Source organism: Peromyscus californicus, unplaced genomic scaffold (assembly GCF_007827085.1).
Source record: "Peromyscus californicus insignis strain IS unplaced genomic scaffold, ASM782708v3 Scaffold_16__1_contigs__length_79575227, whole genome shotgun sequence".
Lineage (NCBI taxonomy): Eukaryota > Metazoa > Chordata > Mammalia > Rodentia > Cricetidae > Peromyscus > Peromyscus californicus.
In genome coordinates, this window is record NW_026294458.1 from 77,647,452 (window position 1) to 77,671,419 (window position 23,968).

General features: G+C 45.7%; 1 protein-coding gene across 1 annotated transcript in view; it reads left to right on the forward strand.

Annotated features, from left to right (window-relative positions):
• The first annotated feature begins 327 nt into the window (after positions 1–327).
• Pcp4 (Purkinje cell protein 4) overlaps positions 328–23,968 on the forward strand; it is a 60,648-nt gene continuing 37,007 nt past the window's right edge. The window contains exon 1 of the mRNA XM_052741321.1: positions 328–453. Within this exon, the coding sequence (XP_052597281.1) occupies positions 445–453 (9 nt within the window). The 5' untranslated portion in view covers positions 328–444. The remainder of the gene's footprint in view (positions 454–23,968) is intronic.

Here is a 23,968-nt window from a genome sequence, read left to right on the forward strand (position 1 = left end):
ACGATTCCTTTTCTTCCATTGCTGAATTAAACCAACTGTACCGCATTTTTATTATCCATTCATCTGCTGATGGGAAACTAGGCTGATTCTCTTTCCTTGCTATTGTGGCCAGAGCAGCCACAAACATGGATGAGCAAATATCTCTGTGGTAGGGTGTCAGATCTTTTAGGGTGGATGCGCTGGTGTTCAGCAAATTCCTTGGCTCCTGGATGGAAGCGGAGCAGAGACCTGCCATGCAGTTTCACTCTATTCCACTAGGTGGCTCTTTGCACTCTTGGATGTCTGCAGGCGTTCAGACAGGTGAATGCATCTCATTGGCTGGCGGGAGGCATGATGCCACCCAGCAGCTCTTTTTAAGAGAAAAGCCAGGACCAGAGAAACAGCCACCCCTGAGCATTGCCTTCTGTGCTGTTCTGTGGGACCTAGCTGCGGAGTCAGGCCAACATGAGTGAGGTGAGCAATGCTTGCACTTAGCCCAGGGAAACCGGGGAGTGAGAAGGGTCCGCACCTCTGGGAGTCTCAGAAACATGAAGGGTGCCCAGAGGGTCTGAGGGGCAAACGAACCTTGTCATTATTTGCTTTGAGGATAGAGTCTCCTGATAGCTTGGTTTGAATGGCCGTGTAGAAACTGGTTAAGTTTACAACTTTTGAAATTAGCCATAAAAAGAACAAGGGGTAGCTGTATTATTTCTGATCTATGACTTCGGGCTTTGTACCTCTGAGGAGAAAGCTAGTTGTTTGATTATCTCATGAAGGTCTAGGCTTCTTCCAGGGAGTGTGTCCTCATGTGTCTTCTTGGGTCACAATTTGAGTGTTAGCAGATAGAGAACCAGCCACCTGGGAAATCCGGCCTCAGATGAGGGGTGGAGAAGGGGGTGAGGATTTGGGTTGGGGTGGCAGCTCCTGCAGCATTGCCTGTGACAGGGATGGCTTGCCATTAATCAGCTAATCTGAGCCCCAGGAAGCATACAAAGTCCAAGCCTGAGTGTGCGTGTGTGTGTGTGTGTGTGTGTGTGTGTGTGTGTGTGTGTGTGAGAGAGAGAGAGAGAGAGAGAGAGAGAGAGAGAGAGAGAGAGAGAGAGAGAGAGAGAAAGAGAGAGAGAGAGAGAGAGAGACAGACAGATAGACAGACAGACAGACAGACTGCCACCTCTGAGACACCAGGGGGTGTTGGCAGAAGAGCACATTTCAAGCTGAAGACCCTTCTTTGATTATGATTATGTGTATACAGAACATGTTATGCTGGGGGAAACTGGTGGCTTGAATATTTTTCTCTTAAGAAGAGATTGTAATCTCTCCCACGTGAAGATTTGGGGTTATACAATGCTATCCTCTTTCAACCAGAAGCCTGGGCAAGTCCGTTTTCATTTACCCTTGGTTGATACTTAATTACTTTGAGAGATCGGTTATCGTCTTTTTATTTTATTTAAAAAATTGTTTGACAGATGGGTGATCTTTTTTTGGAAGTCTAGAGTAGAATTAACTACTTCAGAAATCGAATGCCTCCTCACGGCTCTCCTCTCTTTGACGGGAGACTTTGGATATTAACAGGAAGAAGGGCGAGGTGGTGCTGCACTGAGGTACAGGACGTGGGACAGAGCCAAGAGCTTGGGGGAGGGGGGTGGATCTGGGCTGGGAGATGGGAGTCTCCTGGCAACCCTGGGAACAGGAGCCACAGTGACAGCCATTGGTTGCCTCGTGGTGTAAGTGCTGAGAGCAGTGTGCCAAGCACTCCTACATGTGTCCCCTTCTGTGAGCCTCTCGATACCCGGGGCAGTCTGTGACGGATGAGGAAACCGAGCCACAGAGCAGTGACTGACTGATTCAAGGCCACCAGCCACCAATCAGGAGATCCAGGACTGGCCTGCTCACACTGAAGTAGTTGGTTCCAGGTTCCTGATGGTGTCCAAATGCACATGGGGCTCTTTGAACAGCTGGGGCAGGAAGGAGCAGAAGGAGGCGAGTGTCTGGGGAAAGGAAGCCGGGGCTCTGATGAACAAGGGCTTTGAGGACAAGGTCTGTTTTCCTTTCTGTGTGGAGGGCGGGTTTTCTTCCAGGCTTCACTGAGACTTCAGAAGCACAAGACTTAGAGAAACACCTCACCTTGTTTGCAGTAAGAAGGGATGGTCGACTGTGTGGTCAGCTTTTCCCATCCATAACTCAACAGAGTCTCACCAAGGAGGGGCCTAGAGAGCAGACTAGTTTTGCAGCAGGGGCCCTTCTCCTGTGTCAGTTAGCAACTGGGGCAGCGCCCTTCCACCCATTTCCTGTTGAGGCTCATGATGCTAGGGAGGTCCTCCAGGCCCTCCCTGGGCACTCGGCAGATCTCTTGACCATGTGCATCTCCAGGGAGGAGCTCTGTCCCAGAGCGTGTCCCACAATTAGGATCACAACCTCCTTTCTGCTGAATCTGTATTTAGGGCAGTCGCACACACCCCACCCTGTCCCAGCTATCCATGAGATAGTGTCATAGCCTGAGTGTTCATTCCTTTAAACCCTGTGGGTAAAAGCCCCTAAAATGCAGACTCTGCATCTGTGTCCCCAGTCCTTCAACAAACACCCCAACATTCCCTTGCACCCATCTCGACTTCTCATCCACACCACTGCTCCTGAGCTCCCCCTGCTGGCCAGTCTCCAAGTCCCTGGCTGATGGTGTTCCTTGGAAAAGAGGAATTTTATCCTTTGACTAAAACAAATCTGCTTTAAAATTTAATAAAGGGGACAAACCGCTGAGGAACTGGGAAGGGCACCAAGTCCCAAAGGTTCTCTTTAGTTGGATGAACTATACACATGGCTTCTAGTATGAGTAGCTTCCAGGCAGGCCTGGAGGCACATGACCATTATGTGCTTATATGACTAGTTGTCAGTCAAAGCAGAGAGAGGTATTGCTGTCCTTCTGCCCTCAGGCTTATTTGGGGGCTGGAGCATGTGCGTGTGTGTGTGTGTGTGTGTGTGTGTGTGTGTGTGTGTGTGTGTGTGTGTGTTGTAAGTCTCCTTCTGCAGCCCTCAGGGTTCACTGTAGCTGCAGAATCTCCAGAGATCTCTCACTTGAGTAAATGTAAACCTGGGCTGGACAGAAGAGATCCCGAAAAGCCAAAGGCTCCTTGGGGTCAGCTCTGTCCTTCTGGGACTTGTGGCCTTGAAGGGGAGGAAGGGACAACAGGAAACTGGTTCTGAAGCTGGCTCTAAACTGGACTACTTAACACAGCGTGGTTTTCATACCTCAGAACTGTTATTTATTGTTTCACCGCCAGGGGATTGACATCTGTCAAGTAGAACAGCTGAAGTGTAGAAAGGGACTTGATATGCCGTGTTTGGTTGACACTCATGGGACACCTGCCCTTTACTAAACAGAAATGGAGGAGGAGTGGATTGTGGGGTGGGGAGAGGGGTTGGGGTCAGGGGACAGGGACTGGGAGGAGAGGAAGGAGGGGAGACTGCAGCCTGGGTGTAAAATAAATAAATAAAAATAAATTTATTAAAAAAAGCAGAACAAAAATAAGTATAGAAAGGAAATAAATCCAAATTTAGGGCAGTGTCGGAGTGAGAGTGGAGGTGGTTTTGGGGCATCTGCTTTTCATCAGTATTAAAGTATGTCAGATATGCTTGGGGCCATCTAGGAGATGCATTGGGAAATAATTTTGTAGGGATCGAAATGTAGGCTTAAATAGAGTAACCACATTTGAAATCTTCTCAACAAGGCCCAAGGTTATGAAGTACCATGTGCAAGAAGGAAGAGCCTCCCTTTGCTAAAAAGAATTCCTGGGAGCAAATATAGTGTCCTAGGTCCTCACTGGGGGTTTGCTTTTAAGTGGCTTTTCAAACCCAACCAACCCAACCAACCAACCAAACAAGCAAACAAACAAAAAAACTAATTTAGGAGAGCCTGGAGTGAGATTTTAATGGAGAATGGATTTAAAACATGACATGCCCTATCACCCTGTTTGGAAAGTATTTGGCGAGACAATCCCATTGTGTATCAGACAACAGCTGTTAGTTAGACATGAGACCATAAGCCTCCCTGGAGCTCTGTCCTGGGCTCTCTGCCTGTTTCGGCTTAGGTGGGATGGGTTAGCCCAGAGCCAGGGCTTTGGTCCATGTAGACTCTGGCCACAGTGAAAGGGCTATGCCTGGTGAAGATGTGCTTGAGACAAGATCACAGACATTCAAGGGCATATGCGCGCACACACATGTATGTGTCCCAAGCACTGAAATGGACCCGTTGCCTCTTACTGAAAACAGTGATCTGGAAGGAAAGAAGAAAGCAGGGGCTGACTGCACCTCAGGAGGCTCCCTGCACGGGAATACCGGGAGAAGGCACAGAAGATGGAATTAGAAGTAGATACTTGTTAAAAAATATGCAACGTTGGCTTGGGACCTCACACAGTGTGCTCTCATGGGAACTCAGTGGAGAGACAGATGAGGAGATGAAAGGACCCAAGGTGAGAATTAGAGCTGTAGTCTAGACTCTCAGGACTTCACTGCCATAGCGAACTGGAGCCAATACTCTGCATGGGTGATTGGGCTTGGGGAAGGGCTGTGTAGCTTAGACCAGTGGTTAAGCATGGATTCTGAGAGTTACAGACAAATATGGTGTTTTCAATGGAAGGCCGAATGGCAACTTGATTTCTTATGTAAGTCTGGCCTCAATTAGGAGAGCACATGAAGTAGGGATATGGAAAGATCTAGTGCGATCCACATAAAGTAGGGATATGGAAAGATCTAGTGTGATCCACTTAGTAAATTTTTATTACCATACATTATTTGAACAAATTAATGGATTTCACGATGTTATTTTCAAATGTGGACTTTGCTCATGTTAAACCACACAGTGGTAAATGTTATTTTCTCTCTTAAATGGGGGATATTAAGTCTTGCTGGATAGTGATTACAGTGTAGGTGCCAAGGTTAGGCACAAAAGTGTGTTTTCAGGGCTGGTGATTGTCGTGGATTGCCATAAAACTCACTTGCTCAAAATGCATCTCGTTAACTAAGCTCAAGATTAAAGCACCCAGTGCTTTCTCTTTTGAATTCCAAGAATGAATGAAGGCAAGGTGCATTGTTATTTTTTTTTTCCAGAGAGAAAGCTGAATACATGACTCACCATTGATTTTATTAAAGGTTTGGTAGAGGTGGTGTGATCAACAGAAAAGAAGACCCAAGCTTGTGTTAGGCAAGCCTCTTGAGTCCATGATGGACACAGCCCCTGCACTAGCGTTTAGACTGTAATTTCTTCCCTCAGTGCTCTGGGAGGTCTTATTCCAGGGAAATTGTTTGTGCTTCCTCAGTTCTCAGTCTGCGGGGTGTAGGAATCATTTAAACACAAACGTAGAACCACCAGCTCCAGGCTCAGGGTTTCTTACTAATTTCTGTGAAGCGTTTAAAGGCTGCAGGTGTACAGACTTGTATTCCCTTTGTCTCTGGCTTCCTAAACCCGTCTCGAGCCAGCATGCTCTTAAGGCCATGCAGGTGCACTGTACAGACTTGAAGCATCCTTCCTGGCCTGTCCACCTGCAGATGGGGAGAGGTAGGGCTCCAGGGGCAGAGCTGGGCTTGTGTCCAGCAACTAAATGAATTAGTGGAATTCCAGTGTGGATTATCAGCTGCTGTGACTGATGCTCCAGGGCTCTTTCTCCAGGCTTTCGTATTGATGTAGGATGCGTCAGCAGGGGACAGAGCCTGCATTTTGTTCTTTGCTCCGGGTCTGAAACCCGAGTGTGCCATCAGATGGGGGTGTGGCCATACACGAAGAACACATGCTCTCATAGAAGCAAAAGAAAAGGAGAGAAGATGGGGGAAACCCCAAGAGAAAGAACACTGGGCGTTTGGGAAATGCCAGGAAAAGTACAAGAGCTGAGAGGGGGTCGGCTCGGACAGAACAAATCTGTTAGTCTCCTCTGAGACGGACTCACTTCAGAAGAGTTGAATGGACTCTAAACAGAAAGGACATAGACAGACAGAGCTTGGGTCGGCTGGAAATTGGCTCTACTGTATTGACACAGAATAGTTTGGCTGTGTGAGAGGAGAAAGTCTAGGCAGATCTTTCATGGTAGGGCTTCTGGCATGGAGACAGGCATGTAAATCACAGCATATTGTTGGAGGAAAAATATGTCTACACAGACGGAAAGCAGGTTGTAGATGTAAATATTTTAATCAACAGTTAAAATTAGCTATCAATAATCATCAAATTGTTACAGCAATGAAAACAGGTATTTTAATTAAAACATTTGATGGGTTTATTATTTTCTTATCATTAATGTTATTTTTGTGTGTTCATATGTGTGGGGGTGCGTGTACTTGTGTGTGCACATGGTGGAGGCCAGAGGACAGTCTCTAGTGGTGCTCTTCAGCTGTTCAGCTTTCTTTTGAGAAAGGCTTGGAGCTTACAAGTTGGCTGTGCTGGCTGGCTAGTAAACTCAGGGACCTGCCTGTCTCCACCTCCTAGTGCTGGGATTAAAGCTACCCACTGCCATGCCTGGCTTTTTATGTGAGTGCTTGGGATTTGCACTCAGGTTCTCATGCTTGTTTGCAAAGTATTTTTGCTGACAGAGTCATTTCCCCAGCCCCACATTTGGCTACTTTAGGTACCAAAATATGTTTAGATGTTTAAATATCTTAAACAGGACTGTGCACGGAAGGCGACCAACACAAAAGCATGTTCTTGGGGTGCTCCAAGGTGGAGGAGCCCCTTGTACACCTACAGCCCTGTGATAGACCCTTGCCCTGTTGGCCTCAGCCTTGCACTTTGGCTATGCCATTTCCAGTCTTTAAACTGAAGTGAGGTACACACTTCTCTTCAATCGAGTAGAAACATGAAAAAGTTCATGGGTACAACCAACAAAACTAGCCTGCCACATCCCTCGGTGGCCCAAACCCATAAATCTAACATCCGTTTCCAGGGCTGCTTTCCATGACCAGTTCAGCCTAAGTTACACACATTGGGAATTAATCTGTCTGTTATCGTTTGTGCCTCACAAATAGTTCTAAATCTCTGCGTCAGGATCTCATGGTGTGACTTGTCTTTCGGTTTCTGAGAGAGCAAGCACTTGCCCAGATTTACGGCATTGCCAATGGAGATATCAATCACCCACTAACCTCCCATGTTTTCTATTTGTTCTTAACCTGCCACCTTCTAAGTAAAACAGAGACAAATGAGAATCGTAGGGCATGAAAACAAGCCTCCACGCACAACAGGATCCCTGCACAGAACATCTGGTTGGGGTTCAGAGTGGATTGTTCTTCCCACACAAAGGAAGCCATTTTCACAGTGTAAAGTAGTGAGACTCAGTGCAGGGAAGTACCTCTTTCTGCATGGTTTCTGCCCTCTTTTGTAGACAGTCTTGGCTACAACAAGACTCAGATGTCAGACATACCTCTATCATCCAGTCACTGATCTGTTTCTGACCATGCAGTAACTGGGCTAGAATCTGGGCTGACTTGAGAGAACATTCCTCCTGATACTAAAATCCAATTTATTTTAGTGGGATGGTCTGTATGTCAAATGTGTTGCTGATTGGTCAATAAATAAATCACTGATTGGCCATTGGCTAGGCAGGAAGTATAGGTGGGACAAGGAGGAGAATAGAGCTGGGAAGTGGAAGGCTGAGTAAGAGACACTGCCAGCCGCCATCAGGACAAGGAAGATGTAAAGTACCGGTAAGCCACAAGCCACGTGGCAAGGTATAGATTAATAGAAATGGATTAATTTAAGCTGTAAGAACAGTTAGCAAGAAGCCTGCCACGGCCATACAGTTTGTAACCAATATAAGTCTCTGTGTTTACTTGATCAGGTTTGAGCGGCTTGGGACTGGCGGGTGAGAGAGATTTGCCCTGACTGTGGGCCAGGCAGGAAAACTCTAGCAACAAGGTGTGACCAAAGAAATAGTCATATGACCCCAGAGTACCACACCTGCTCTGGGGTCAAATACTTAGCAAAGTGACTAGCTACATTTTTTTTTTTTTTTACGTAATTGTTGGAAATGACAATGCATGTGAACATTTATCTAAATCAAGTAAGAGTAAGCATACAATAAGGAAATGTATCCTCCCTTTTCCTAAAATCTTTTTCAAAAGCTGGTACACAAGTCTGTCATGTGACTAGATTCTAATACAAAAGAGTGAATTGGAGTTGACAGGTAGCTGAGTTGGTAGAGTGCTTGACCAGCGTGCACCACGCTGTGATATAAACACATAAATGGGACATGGTAGTGCATGTCTGTACTGCCAGCCCTGGGTAGACAGATGGAGGCATGTGGATCACACGTTCAAGGTCATCTTTGCTTATATAGCAAGTTTGAGGCCAGCAAACAAAGCATTAAAGAATTTTACCTACTCTAACATGGAAATGTAGATGTTCCTGAGTCTACAAACTGAACATCTGAGCCTGAGAGTGACTCTTCAGGGCTGGCGTCTGTACTGGTATGGAGTGAGTGCCTGAAACACTGTAGCAGACCCAGAAACCTGCGTACACCCACATGGAGCAAGAGCTCGGAGACTTCCTTTCCAAAGAGTTCCAGGTGGAGCAGCACACCTAAGTTGTGATAGCCAGTGGTCTGCTGCCATTCTGTCCCTGTGTCTGAGGACTCCTCTGTTGCCATCACCAATCTTTCCTCTCCCACCCCTGACTTTCCGCTTAGCATGATTGCCCTAACAATGATGCTGTCATCAACACGTCACTGTTTGGATTGCTCATGCCTCTCATAGACATTGACAGGACAATAGAATAATGTCCCCCAAGGACCTTGGGGTCTCTGATATTCTGTCTGGTTAAACCCCATCATTGAAATTTTTGTACATATATGCATACTCAGTTTTGTTTCTTTTAAAATTATGCTTATGTGCTAATATGGTTTAGCTGTGCCTGTGGCATGGTGTGTACTAAAAGCCACTTACCTGCCATGGGGAGGTGCAGTTAGTTAAAGACAGGTGGTGTGATCTGAGTACTCTTCATGGAGCATGAGGCATCTGATGTGGCATAGAAATACTTTCAAGGCATGTCATTAAGGAGGATATCAAGGACAATTTCCAGCTATGAGAGTCTCATGACACCCCCATAGAAAGGGAAAAATCCATATCAGTCCAGTTATTAGCTATTTGTGAAACCCAATCTTTAATGGCTATCACCATAAGTAGATACAAACGTAAACCCTCAGTTCTCTTCACTCCGTGTGATTCTGACAGTGACTCACCTTATAACCTCAGAGGTATTCATACAGTGATCGTGTCAACAATACCCCCAGGGCTGTGCTGTGTACATGTACAGCTGAACATGGCGGCTCTGCTCCTACTGGCTGGTGTCAGTTTGTTTAAGAACGATTAACACAAGGAAAGACTATGGCTGTGCATAGAAGTCAAAGACTTGAAGGAGACTGTGTTAGTCACATCATTCAAAGTGGTCATTTTCATTTGTTACCATCTATCTATCTACCTACCTACCTATCATCTATCTACTATTTGTCTATCTCTCTCTATCATCTATCTATCTATCTATCTATCTATCTATCTATCTATCTATCTATCTATCATCTATCATATATCTATATCTTTTATCTATCATCTATCAATCATCTATCATCTATTAATCAATCATCTATATGATCTATCAATCATCTATCATCTATCTATCTTTTATCTATCATCTATCATCTATTAATCATCTATCTATCTATCATCTATCTATCTATATCATCTATCTTCTATTATTTATTATCTATCAATCATCTATATCTATCATCTATGTATGTATATATCTGTCTGTCTGTCTGTCCACTTGTCTTCTATCCATCTATCAATCAATCTTCAAGGCAGGTCCTTTCAGTATCCCTCAAACTAGCCTCCTGGGGACAAATGACCCTCCTGCTGCAGCCTTTCCAGTACCTGGGACTCATTGGCACTTTTCACTGGCTTGAAAGCATCCATTTTTCATTAGGGGACTGAGTGACCTGAAATTAATCTTGTTGAAAATCTCAGAGCTCTTGAGGAAAAGCTGCTCTTGTTTTCTCTTCCACATTTCTCATCCTATTAAATTTCTCATTTTCTGTCGTATTCTGAAAGCTACCCACTACTTTTTGTACCAGTCTCACTTCCACTTAAGTCTCTGCAAGAAATAATTGGAAACAACATAGTCCTGTTTATTTTTCTTAGTCTCCAGCAAAAAGAGCCCCAGAGAAGTCTGGACAAAACCAACTTTCCCTCCCAGACTCTTCCTGTCTTCCCAGTGGTTCATTTTCTGTTCTGATTTCTTTGCCCCCACATCCCAATCACATATTATCATTAATATGCCCATGGAATAGTTTGTGGAGATGCTGTTGGCAAAGTTTACTTTGGTGTTGTAGAGTTTTCTTGACTATGACTTTAGACCAACCACTTCCATGCCCCACTCACCTCCCAGGGCTCTGAGTAAGAAAGAATATTCAATGTCCCAGAGAATGCTGGCCCTTGTTCTGATCAAAGCTGTTGCATATATCATTGACAAGCACACGTTTGATAAGTCATATTGCTTCCTGTCCTCTAGAGTGTGACATTATAAGTGGCTGTGTCTTCCACACCTTTTAATCCCTAGCCCACAGCATTGAATTTCCACTGATGGACTTCTGGTTACCTGTCACACACTGCTGAGGGGATGGAAACACACAGTCCCAACCTCTTAGAGTGGAGATACAGAGCCACATGAGATTGATTCTACTATGGCTTCCACATGGGGTACAAGTGTCAGGGAAATAGTAGGTGATTTGTCACTGTGCAGGGCTGAGAAGAAGAGAGGTGAGGTTCAGCTACCAAAGGAGGGAGGACTTGGTTGCTGATGAGGATCACATAACAGTTAGTAGATCTTAAAGGGTTAACATTTTAGAGCCAACTGAGAGGTTATCCATAGTCACGTTGTGTGAGCTATGCTTAATTTTAAGCTTCCTGCCTTGGAGTCTTTCCCTCTTGCTGTGATACAGAGCTCTGATGGTAGCAACTTAAGGGAAGAAGGATTTATCTCCAGGTACAGTCCATCATGACAGGGAAGTTACGGCAGCAGAAGCTCAAGGTAACTGGTGACACCACACCCACCATCAAGACACAGAAAGAGAGGAAAACGGAGGAGATTGTCTCCTTTTATGTAATCTGGGACTCCCCTCCTAGGGAAGGGTCTGTGTCCATGTTGAAGATGGGTCTTCCTGCAGGAACTAACATAATCAAATGACCTTCCATAGGCACATACAGAGACTCCATCCAGGAGATTCTAGACTTTGATTCAGGTTGACACTAGCCATCACATGCCCCAATGTCAAGAATATCCTAAAACATACAGAACACATTCCCATTCTTACTAATAATAGAGAGGCTTCATGGATTTCCACATTGCTTAAAAAACATGAAGAGGGAAAAGTTTCCTGTGATACATTGGCGATTGGTCACAAAAGTGCAGTCAACAATATTTTTCTTGGGATTTTACACCTTGCTTTATTTTGTAAGGTTTACACATTCTAATTCTGAGAAAGCTGGTGAATTTAGACCTGTCTGCAATTGATCTTCCAGGAGTGCTAGTGCTGATTCATGATGGCATATGGTTGCATTCTTTGAGCCTTAGGGCCCCAGGTGGCTTCCTGACCATCATTATTATTCTCTTCTTTTTAGACTTTGCCCTCGGATGGACTCAGCTTCTATTTATAACTCAGTTCCCACATCTGCATTAGCCCTGTGAAAATCTCTAGCTAAAACAGGGCTATCTCTCAAAAACATTTTTTTTCTGTCAGTGTTCTCCACATTAGAAATGTAGGCTATTTTGCCTCTTTTTGAAGAATATTTCTTAAAATAGCTGTAGTAATTTGTCAAACACCTCCATCGACTACCTCCTTCAGGTCACAGCTGGTTCCCCACCTTGAGATTTAATCTCTCATCTTCCACACTGGCCTGTTTCACTCTAGGGGCACCCTTTTTTTTTTTTTATAAATTCCTATGTCATCATTTCTCTGCTGAGTTCTTGCCGAGAGTCAGTTCTGGGAGAGACTCATGTGAGCATTTCCCTACAGTTGAATTCTGGATGAAGACTTTGAATTTTCAGAAAAAAAAAATGCAGCCTAAAGTGATTTTAGAGCTGTGAGAAGTGGTCTCAGGGGATCTCTGTTCTGGCTTGCTGGGTCCCTTCAGAATCACAAAGCCGAAGTGAGACATGGGAAAGGGCCAGCAGATCTAGCAGAAAGGGAGAGACTTAAAAACATCAACCCATAAGCCCACTCTTTCCCCTTATTTCTTTCCCATGGCTCTTTTGAGGTGTTTTAGCTCAAGGTTGGGACATCTAAGAGGACTGGGATCTGACTGGTGACAATTTGTGAAAAAAAAATAGAACTTCCCTTGTTAAACATTCTTAAGAATGTTAAGGTGTGACAACAGAACATTAGACCCAATTTGAGGTCCTTCCCTCCCCCCACATTTATTTATTAAAAAAAGGGTTTTTTTTCATTTACATACCAATCTCAAGTCCTTCTCCCTCCCCTTCTCCTACCCCTTCACTTCCCCACATCCCTTCCCCACCCCCCCATTCACTCTCAGAGAGGGTAAGGCCTCATGTGGGGAGTCAACAAAGTCCAGCATACTAAGTTGAGGTAGGACCAAGCCCCTCCCCGCTCTGTCAAGGCTGAGCAAGGTATCCCACCCTAGGGAATGGGCTCCTAAAAGCCATTTCATGCACCTGGGATAAGTCCTGGTTCCACTGCCAGGTGCTCCCCAAACAGACCTAGCCACAAAACTGTTACCCACATTCAAAGGGCCTAGTTTTGTCCCACGCATGTTCCCCAGCTGACAGGCCAGAGGCCATGAGCTCCCCACCAGCTTCTTTTTTAGGGTATGGTATGACACAGTTGCCTAAGTCACTTTACCCTGCGGACAGCCCTGGGTAGACATAAAAGCCTTGGTAGCACATGTGTACCTGTGCATGCACACACATGCATGTGGAGGCGAGAAGACAACCTTGAGTGCATCCTCAGCAATGCTGTCCATTTCCTTCGAGACAGGGCCTCTCACTGAACCCGAAATTTATCAGTTAGGCTGGTTGGCCAGTGAGCCCTAGAAATCCTCCTTTCTCTACCTCCCCAGCACTGGGATTACAAATATACCATCACACCTGGCTTTTCCACGAGGGGTCCAGGGATCTGAACTCACAGCCCCATGCTTACATTGCAAGCATTTGGACACCTGAGCCATCTTCCTAGCCTTTGGCCTGTCCTCTGATCTGTCTTAATTTTTAAGTATTGAGTTATGATAGCTAATTTAGGACAAAATATCCTCCTTTCTTCCAAAAGTATACAACCTCAGCCTTCTACCATTTTGTGAAGTTATTTTCATTTAAGTGGGAAAAAAAATCTGGCAATTTCTTTAATTCCAAAAAGGAAAGTCTCCCACTTTGGAAGCTTGGCATCCCCTTCGGAGAGGAACACATTTAGCACCACACAGTGCTAAATAAGCATCTTCGTTCAGCAGGAGATCAGGAGGTTTTGGCTCCGCAGGAATGGCGTTCACGTGGGAGTGAGGAAGTTCACAACCACGTGACCCATAGGTCAGGAGTCACCAAGGACTCTCCCACTCCCAGAACCCTGTTCTCACAGGTGCATGGCACAGGCCTGCGAATCTGGCGCCGCACGGACTCTGCCCACAGGTGTTTTCACCATCGGGTTCTAAGACAAGCTCACTTTGTTTCCTAAAATGTAACTGTGCGTGACGCCATCCGTCTCCATGAAGTTGCTTTGTTCTTAAAATAAGGAGGGGCACAGATGACCCCAGTCTGCACACAGATGGACTGAGTTATCTGTACCACCAGTAGCAGAAGGCACCCCACAGTCAGTACCCTCCATCTTCTAAGTCAAGGCTTTCCCCTGCAAAGAGGCAAGGCAAGAGTCAAGTGCTGGACTTCTAAGCTGGTCTGTGTAAGTTCCATCATCTCACTTGGTGGTAACATCCTTGAGTGTACTTCCAAACCTCTTCCCACCTCAAGCTTTGCATCTGTTAGCTGGGACCGTGGTGTTGTACCTTCCACAGGGCCATTTCCCTAGCAGTGCCTAGTTGATGCTCTTGAAAAGGGGAACGCGTAGTCATTTGCATTTGAAGACAGAGCCTTAAAGTGACAGAAGAAATGAAAATGTGTTTGCCAGACCTGAGGTATCATCCATTCACTCAGCCTTGCTATGGGGTTCTCCTGGGTAGCAATGGATTTGGCTTGTGTCTTTTCTTTCCTCATATTCCTGCTTGATCACTTGGTGAAGAAGTTGAGCACAGCAGTTGGTCTTTATTGGCTCAGCCACAGAGGGTTGATAGAGCTAGAATTGGAGACCACCAGAGAAAGATTCTCCCAGTTGTGTGATTTCATGCAGAAATTATGATGGTTGATTTTGGTTCTCAACTTGTTGACATTTAGAATCACTATGGAAACAACTCTGGACACATCCGGGAGGGTATTTCTGGGTTAACTAAGGTGGGAAGACTCACAGTCAATGTTAGTGACACCCTCCCACAGGCTGGGGTCTCTGAGTAAAAGGGGGAAAGTGAGCTGAGCAGCAGTGTTGTTGTTCTCCTCCTCCTCCTCCTTTTTCTCCTTTTGTTTTTTTTCTTTGTTTTTTGAGACAGGGTTTCTCTGCAGCTTTGTTGGTCCTGGAACTCATTCTGTAGACCAGGCTGGCCTAGAACTCACAGAGATCCACCTGCCCCTGCCTCCCTGAGTGTTGGGATTAAAGGCGTGCGCCACCACCGCCGCCCGGCCATTTTCTACTTCTTGACTGTGGTTGCAGTGTGACCAGCTGCCTCACACCCCTGCCACTGTGATGGACTGTACCCTCACACCGTGAGCCCTCAAATTGTAAGCCAAAATAAACCCTTCCTTCCTTCCTTCCTTCCTTCCTTCCTTCCTTCCTTCCTTCCTTCCTCCCTCCCTCCCTTCCTCCCTTCCTCCCTTCCTCCCTCCCTCCCTCCCTCCCTCCCTCCCTTCCTTCCTTCCATCCATTGCTTTTGTCAAGTTAGCGACAGGAAAGGTAACTAATGCAGCGCTCTCCAGTTGTTCTTTGTTCTTTGAGCACACCCAGCCCAGCACTTTACAGGGCATATCTATGATGGGGTGGATGATGGAAAACGGGAATAATCTTGTTACTGTTGACAGCAGTGAAAAGATGCATCTCTCTCTGTGGCTCGATTCTGATATCTCAGTGGATCCCATATGAGCGAACATCCTGCTCCTCTGGCCTTTGGAATGTAAAAGAACTGAAGGAAATTACACCTTACAGGAGGGACAGGCAGGCTTGGTGCTTGTCTTTAAAGCCTCACAGTGTGGCTTTCATTCAGTCCTTGAAAACTGGCTCTGCCTGTTGGTTTTTTTCCTCCTTATCATCTTCACAGGTAAACATCCTCAAATGAGCTGCTGTAGGTGAGCCTTGTTCCTGGGGCTGCACTTGCCTTTGCAGTGACAGTTGTCCACCCACTTTCTTACTTCTGCCCTCTGGCTGGTCATTCGTTACTTCTCGAGCAGGGAGAGAAGCAAATCTCTTCGGTTCTGCTCCCCTCTGTGGGTGTCAGGTGACTTCTTCTGCATGTTATGTGACAATACAATCGTAAACTTCTGGATATCCATGCCTCTGTCTTTGTCAAGCACAGAAACTGTGACAAGCATGTAGATGGCCTTTACCCCAGTGACTTTGCCAGGAGGGTAATCTAAGGAAATGACTTAAGAGCAGGCAGTCAGTGGGGGAGGTGGGTGGGTGGGAGGAGTAGGGTTTCTTTGGATGAAGAAAGTGTGATATTCCACAATCTTGGGGTTTTCAAGGAGGGCAAGGGTGCATTAATCCGACAGTTCATGTGGCCTTCATCTAACCTCTGACTTGAAGTGACTGAGTCCAGTGTACACATGAGATGGAACCATTAGGTTCTTCCAGTTTTCCACCCTCAACTGTGTTCTGGCCATCAGCACATCTCCCTCCTGTGTTGTCCCTTTCTAGAAAAAAAATATAATCTGTAATTTGTACCAAAATCAAAAAGCATATCCGTGGCAGAATCAGGGGTCTAGGGAAACTTTACTGGGATCAACAACTGAATGACTGACCCAGAGAGAGGCTGCAGCTTAAAAATAGTGTTCTGTCTTTGGAATCTCATAGTAGCTGTAGGGACATGCTGAGTTTCATGCTTTTTAATTCTCCTTGAAGAAGTTGACTAGAAAAAGGAACCATGATGCTGAGGCACACACTTACCATCATTCACCCATGTATGGGATGGATAGTCACTCTTAGTCTTCCAGTGACTGAGTCAAATGTAGCCATTTTTGTTACTGTAAATATATACCTATATATAATATTATATATATTATTTATATATGAAAAGAAACAGCCCCACTTCTTTAAAAGGCTGCATTTTCCATTCTTATGCTGTATGTGCTGCTCCTTTTGGGGAGTGATTCCTGCAGTGTGAGCAGTCAGTTCTCACAGCTCCCTGGAGGTGATGCCTTCTTGTTCCCATTTTGTGGATGAGCAGACTGTGGCCCAGTGACGTTCACCGTCCTTTGCAGGGTCACAACTCCAAGATTGGCCGGGCTGGGATACCCTGGGTTGTCTATGATCTCATTCTTTGTTGCTTTAAGTTTTGTGTGTCTGTTTGTGTTGTTGTTTGTATTTTTAAGCCAGACTTCAAAGGTATAATTCATATATAGTGGCATTCACTCCTTTCCCTTGTGTGTGCTTTGGCATGTCTGTGGTCTTATCATTGAGGGATTGACTGTCGCATCCTCCCGAAAAGTCCCTTTGTGTTCTTAGGGTCACTTGCCCTTAGGCCCAGTCCCTGCCTCCTTCACTAGTTCTGCCTGGGTGAAATAGGCTCTAGTGTGGGACCCAAAGAAGCCCACAGGGCCTATAATTTCACAGAACAGATGACCTCAGGGGCTTGGAATGATTAAATATTACACAGCTGTTTTCTCCTGTTCTTAGGTTCCTAAAACTACTGGTGTCTTGAACCTCAGACATGACATGTTTTCTGTATATTCATACTTTGTATGAATTTGTAAATTGGGCACAGTTAAGAGACTAATGCTGAATAATGGAAAAGAACAATTATATTAAAATATTGTAGTCAAAGTTGGGTGAATGTGTGCTCTCTGTTTCTGTGTCTCTCTCGGCTCCTCTCTATGTCTCTATGTCTCCCTCTGTCTCTGTGTCTCTATCTCTCTGGGTCTGTCTTCCTCTACCTCTCTCTATGTGTGCCTCTCTCTCTCTCTCCATATCCATCTGTCTCTCTCTGCTTCTATCTCTGTGTCTCTGTGTCTCTCTCTCTGACTTTGTTTCTCTCTATATCTCTCTCCCTGTCTCTGTGTGTCTCTCTCTCTGCTCCTCTCTCTCTGTGTATGTCCCTGTGTCTCTCTGTGTGTTTTTCTTTGTCTTTATCATTGGACCACACTACTATTTTCAGGCCTCTGTTGATGGAGGGGACTGGCTGCAGTGGTTTTCAAACGGTGCTTTATAAGGACCAGTGAGTCAAGCCAGGCACAGCGCCACACACCTGCAATCCCAGTTCTCAGGAAGCAGAGACATGTGGATGAGGAGTTCAGGGCCAGCCTTGACTGCAAAGGAAGGTTCAGGCCAAGCCTGGGCTACATAAGACCCTGCCTGAGACCTTCCCCCATCCAAATGAATAGTGGAAGGATTGGAAATGTAATGAATGACAGGACCATGAGCAGGCTCACTGTGAACCAGCATCACATACTGTTGCTCGAATTTCTAAAAGGTCTTTTAATAAAAAACTGGGTACCAGATACCGGGGTGAAAGCTGAAAGAGCAAAGAAGCAGAGCGAGCCACAGCCGCCACCTCTTACCTCACCGACTCCTCAGCCTGAAAGAGCCCTAGCTGAAAGGGACGCTTCTGCCGAAAAGCCTTTAGTTCCTGTCTCCTCACGCCTTATCTACCTTTCTCTGCCCAGCCATCACTTCCTGGGATTAAAAGCGTGTGTGCTTCCCAAGCAAAGGCATAATATCTCAAGCCCTGGGAATAAGGTGTGTGCCACCACTGCCTGACTCTGTTTCTCTCCTAGACTGAGTGAATCTCATATAGTCCAGAGTGGCTTTGAACTCACAGAGATCCAGACGGATCTCTGCCTCCCAAATGCTAGGATTAAAGGTGTGTGCCACCACTGCCTGGCCTTTATGTTTAATCTAGTGGCTTGTTCTGTTCTCTGATCTTCAGGCAAAGTTTATTAGGGTACACAATATATCACCACATCATACAGGGAAGGCTCCTTGTTTATGGATTGACTGGTTTTTACTTCTAGTCATGAACTCATCTTCCTGCCTCAGCCTCTCCAAGAGCAGAATCACAGAGGCATGCCACCATGCCTGTCTCCTTCCTTCCATATTAAGCCCCATGACCTGCCCCTGCTCCAGAGGTCTATGTAACTACATTTTGGGGACATCTAGAGAAACATCAGACACCTTAGAGCAGATGGGGAATGAGCCTTGGGACTAGCACTGGCCTTGGCTCTATGTGGATGATGTCCTCTCTCTGTAACTGTGTCTATGGTCAAATTGTCCCTTCTCAGAAAGACACAATCACACTGGATTAGGGCTCAAGAATAGCCCTGTCTTAGCTCAAGCACCTTGTGAAGGCCTTTGCACCAAACAGCCTACATTCTGAGGAATATAGCAATGAGCACACAGTGCTGCAAAAGTTACGGCAAACTTCACGCAAATTAAAGAAACACCCAGAACCTTCTATGTCATCTCTTTCCAGGGAGGACGGCAGTGCTGTGCTCATCACCGTGAATCTTTGTCACGCTAAGCTGAATAAACACAGCCAAGTGGTTTTATTGACACACAGAAGGTACATGGGCATGACAGCTTAGGGCCGTGTACTTCAAATGAGCTGGACAACATGGTCCAGACTCTTCACGTGGTCAGATCTGTGCAATCGGAGAGTTCCACACTGACCATTGACTCATTCGTATCTGCTCTTTTACACTGCCATGTACACCTGTGACCAAAATTACATTTATATGGCATGCAGCCACCTTCATAAAACAGACTGCACATGTGCCCACAAACAAAAGACACAAAGAAAATAGACTGAGATGTCCACAGGACTTCACCATGGTCACGGTTAGTTGGCTTTTACGTGAGATTTTTCCTTTCTTCCTCGTACATAAAAACCAGGAAGTTCAAGACAACCGTTCCCACTTTTACGAATAGAAAACTCTGAAAAGAAGATAGGCAGAATGAAGGTGAGTTTTTTTGTTGTTGTTGTTTGTTTTGGTGAAAGTACTATTTTGTTTTTCCTTAAGTGTGTATATCTCTGAAAGTACTAATTAAAAAAATATACAGCTGTGAGATAGAGTACACAGTGAATTTCATTGTGGTAACTCTGGAGCACCTGTAAATAAGGGTCTCTTTGAAGGTTTTGCTGGAATTACAGGTGTGCCATTTAATTCCCTTACACAAAGGTCAGGTGTAGGTGCTTGGAACAGTGCTCTGGCAAATTTCAGCCTCTGAGCATCTCGGAGTTGAAAACCAGGGCACAGAGAAAGAATTGCAAAGGTGAACGTGCTTGCCTTTGAAAACCCCATCACTTTTTTTTTAACCATTTTTTTTAACCTTTCCAGCTGAAGTTTTCTTTTGACATTAATTTCTACTCCTTTAGGGATTAAATTAGCAGAGCTTTTAATGCTCAAATTTTGGAATGTTACTAGAAGAATTATGACTTAAAAATATCAGCGGCAAGAAATTAAAGCTATTCTCTTCTCGTCATAAAATGTGGGCATAAAAGTCTCTCCTGCTCTTCAGGCAAACTCAGGGACTTTGATAGGAAAGGTGCTTTTAATGACAAGCTTTTGAAGTTCCGGAGAAGCCACTTGCTTAATGATCGTTGTGACCCCAAGCGCTCATCAGCAACCTGCTGGCCGACCCAGCTGTCACCCGCTTCTCAGTTCAGTCACTGCAGGCTTTGCTTCCCTGCTCGTTTAGACTCTGAACATCTAAGAGGCTCCTGGTCCTTCATCAATAAAACATTAAGTGTAATACCGCAGAAACACGCCTTTTTGTTTCCTTATAAACACGGGGATCAAAAGCAAGCGGGGAAGAACTCTTAGAAGGGCTTGCTGCGATAATTGGGGAGGCTTCTCATTTGATTTTTCTCCTGTGTGGGATTTTGATTCTGCAGAGAGGCTGCAATATCCGAACCTTCACTGCCTCAGAGTGCAGCGTGCTATAATGGCATGCAGATTTGAGCTTCTCGCTTTATTTATGACTCATCAGAGGGATGGTTTGTGAAGATGCTGCTATGAGGGGAGCTGGAGACCCTAAAGCTGTCAGAATGTGACTGTTAAGACTCTGTAATGTGAAGGAAGACAGCACCACAGAGAAAAATAACAAGAGAACGTACATCATGGCTGGGGGCAGGGGCGGGGCTGGATGGTACAAAGCTACAAAGCGGTATTGCTGGCATGGGCTTCCAAGCCACTGGGACAGTGGCATGAATGTGGACTCCCTGAAACTGCTTGGCAGACAGGAGCCAACAGAGGCCGGAGACCAGAAAGGGAAGGTGAAATGCTAAAGAATGCCTTGCAGCCAAGACTCACACTCTGTTTACATGGGGAAACCATCTACTGGATGGACCTGGATTATGGCTCTGGGAGAGGTACCATCATAGACGGCAGGAGGAGAGCAGGACTCAAGTCCAGGTCCCTGACATGTGTCCAGCAGGGGCAAGTTGAATATCTTTCATCCCTGGAGGGTGGGAACTGAGACTGAAATGCCTCGCTGGTGGGTAGCCCTCTGCTTATAGTCTGTTATAGACAGGAACTGTGAGTGAGGAGCCTCTGCCCAGACCTTTGACCTTAGGTATTCTGGGTTCAGAACTCTTCTCACATGTTAGTGCTTTTCTCTCTTTGAACCCTCCAGATTGTGAGCCAGCCAAAGTGGGGGAATCTCTAGGACTCAGCCCAGGCCTGGCTCAGTGAAGGCAAAAGCAACTGATGTTGAAAGAGTCGCTGCCCAGGGTGGGATCTCGGCTACTGACTGACTCGGCTTTGCACACCAGTGAATGGAGTTGATTGTCATAATCTGTTTGCTTGTTTCCTTAAAAAATTATGTGTATGTCTTTGTCAGTGTATGGTGTGTGTGTGTGTGTGTGTGTGTGTGTGTGTGTGTGTGTGTGTGTGTGTGTGTGTGCTGGTACCTGTAGGGGGCAGAAGAGAGTGTTAAAAACAGGAGTTACAGGCAGTTGTGAGCCACCTGATGTGAGTGCTGGGAAGGAAAGCTGGGTCCTCTGCAAGAGCTGTACTCTTAACTGATGAGCCATCTCTCCAATCTCCTGATAACTTACCTTTAAAATGATCCTTTTATTTCTGAGCCAGGATGACACTAAGGTCCTCTAACTGGGGATTTCCCTAATTAATCAGTTGTGGAAAACTGACAACAGGCCCATGAGGACCCATTTCCTTCCACCCACAAAGAGCTTGGCAACATGGCTGAGAAGAAGTTTCTCCATGAGTGAGGGCTCTGTGTCACACGTTCCTTGTCTCCTATAAACCCAGACCCCTGTACAAGGGTCATTTGTCTTTTTCCAAAGTTGCCAAAGTCAAACTCAGATAAAGTCCTCTTCCAGTATTTGGTGGCTGAGGAGAAGTCAGGACACCTGGGTGTGTGCAGCCTGGAGGAGGTTAGGGATGACTGGTGCGCTTAGCTCTCCATGAGGCTCCTTGTTTCTTATCGAAGTGGCTGTTGATAGGGATGACTGTCTAGGCAGATGGTATCTTACAAAATTAGATAACAAAATAATGAATTCAGATTTACCCACAAATGCTGTAGACCCACACTCAGAGACTGTCCCAGGGCTACAATTTGCATCCCCACTTTTTTTCTTAAAAGTTTCTTCCTCCTCCTTCTCCTCCTCCTCCTCCTCCCTTCCTCCTCCCCCTCCTCCTCTCCTCCTCTCTCTTCTTCTTCTCCTCCTCCTCTTCCTCCACCTTGCCCCAAGTGTATGTGCAATGGTGCACTTGTGTAGATCAGAGGTTAACCTTCAGGAGTTGCTCCTCTCCTGTCATCATGTGGGTTCTGGGTCAAAGTCAGATCATCAGTCCTGGCAGGTGCCCTTTACCTGCTAACGCACCCTTACACCTCCCATTGGTTTTTCTTTTTGAGATAAGGTCTCATGCAATTCAAGATGGACTATACCTTACTATGTAGACCAGGCTAGCCTTGGATTTGTAATCCTCCTGCATCAGTTACCACGTACTTGCTTTGTAGGAGTATGTACCCAAAATTTTGGGGCTGTGCCCCAAATTTGACCAGTAGGAATTCACATTACGTTTCATACTCTTCAAACATCAACTATTAAAAATGCCATTTCCTAAGGATGTGCTCTCATTCTAGAGGTGGAGCTGTGTACACTCAGACAGATGGGTTTCCGAGCGAGCCTTGTGTCTCAAGTTGGAAATTAGCATGAATAATGACACTGCTTTTGCTAATTTGGCTTCTTGTGTGTAATACCAATGGAATACTGATGTCACAGGCATGGATGGTAAAGTGGCAGGTGGGCCTGTGACTTCAGGAGTCTAGAAATCATGTAACAGAACTCAGGAGGCAATGGCATTCATTCTTAACCTGTAGTTATGGTTCACGATGCAATGATGGCTTTCACAACTGCTCTGCATTGGGATATCTTTCTAGATTGTTGTAATAAATGGTTCTCCTGAACCTTATACTTGCCTTGGGGAAGCACAGGGACTTGTGCTGTCTTGGCCACATGGGAACCTGAGGCAGAGGGGCAGAAGGACATAATCTCAGCTCTGGCCTTAAAATTGTTGATCTTTGCTTGTGCCAGCTTAAACATTGCATTCAAGTATCTATCTTGATTACTGAATTCTTAGTGCATTTTGTCTCCAAGGCAAAGTCCAGGCTCTTCATCTTGCACTGGGGTAGTTGTTCTATAAGCATGGTGGTTTTGTGGAAGATTTCTTAGAGAAGAACAGGGGGACCGAGATGTTGTTAAGTCCGTTATACTCAAAGGAAACATAATCAGAGTTTTCGAAGATGTCATCAGGAGGCTGCTGAGTGTATTAATGGTGCTTCAGGCACTTTTCTACTCAATGTGATGCTGTGATGTCAATATGTGTGCTCCTGACCGTGGCTTAGAAGTGGTCAGACCTATATCAATATTCATTATTAGCTCAAAGTATGTGGATAAACAAACCCAGTGCTGACTATTTCCTAGAAATTGATGTGATCTGTTCAGTGGGCATCTATTATGAAGCGATCATTCATGGCTTTGCAACTGGAAACAGTTCACCCATTAGCCTCCTGTGTGCACTACAGACCTGTGAGGAACTCTGTGGCCAACAGCTCTGTGTGGGCTTGGGCACGTGCACAGTTGCAGCTCATTATCTCCTGCCCACTCCAAACACCTCCATCTCTACCTCCCTATCCCCCGGGACCTCCCCATCAGCCCAGGCCCATGCCAGGGGTGAAATTGCACAGTCCAGAGGCATTGGGAATCAATGCTCTTGTGGGGCATCTTGGATCAGTGAGGGACAGAGGTGCTGGGTAGTAACTCCTGTGCTTCCCCTGCCCCTCATCCTCACTCAGCCTGCACAGCTCTGGAAGGCGATCTGCACCTAACCATGGCCAGCTTGAGGAAGCATTTGAGTAGTGGATGCCTCTGTCTACTGCCTCTTACCCTTTCCTTCTCTCAGACATCACCCTGGCCATAAGGTATAGCATGAACAATGTTTGCCTCAGGCTCTGCTTTCTGGGAAACACACACACACACACCCACACACCCCACATACACACCACACACACACATCACCCATACCACATACACACACACCACACACATTTGTGTACATGAACACACACTACACACACATACAAACACATACACACACACCACATACATACACATGCACTCACACACACAGACACAGACACACATGCATGCTCACACACATGCACACATGCATACGCACGTTTCC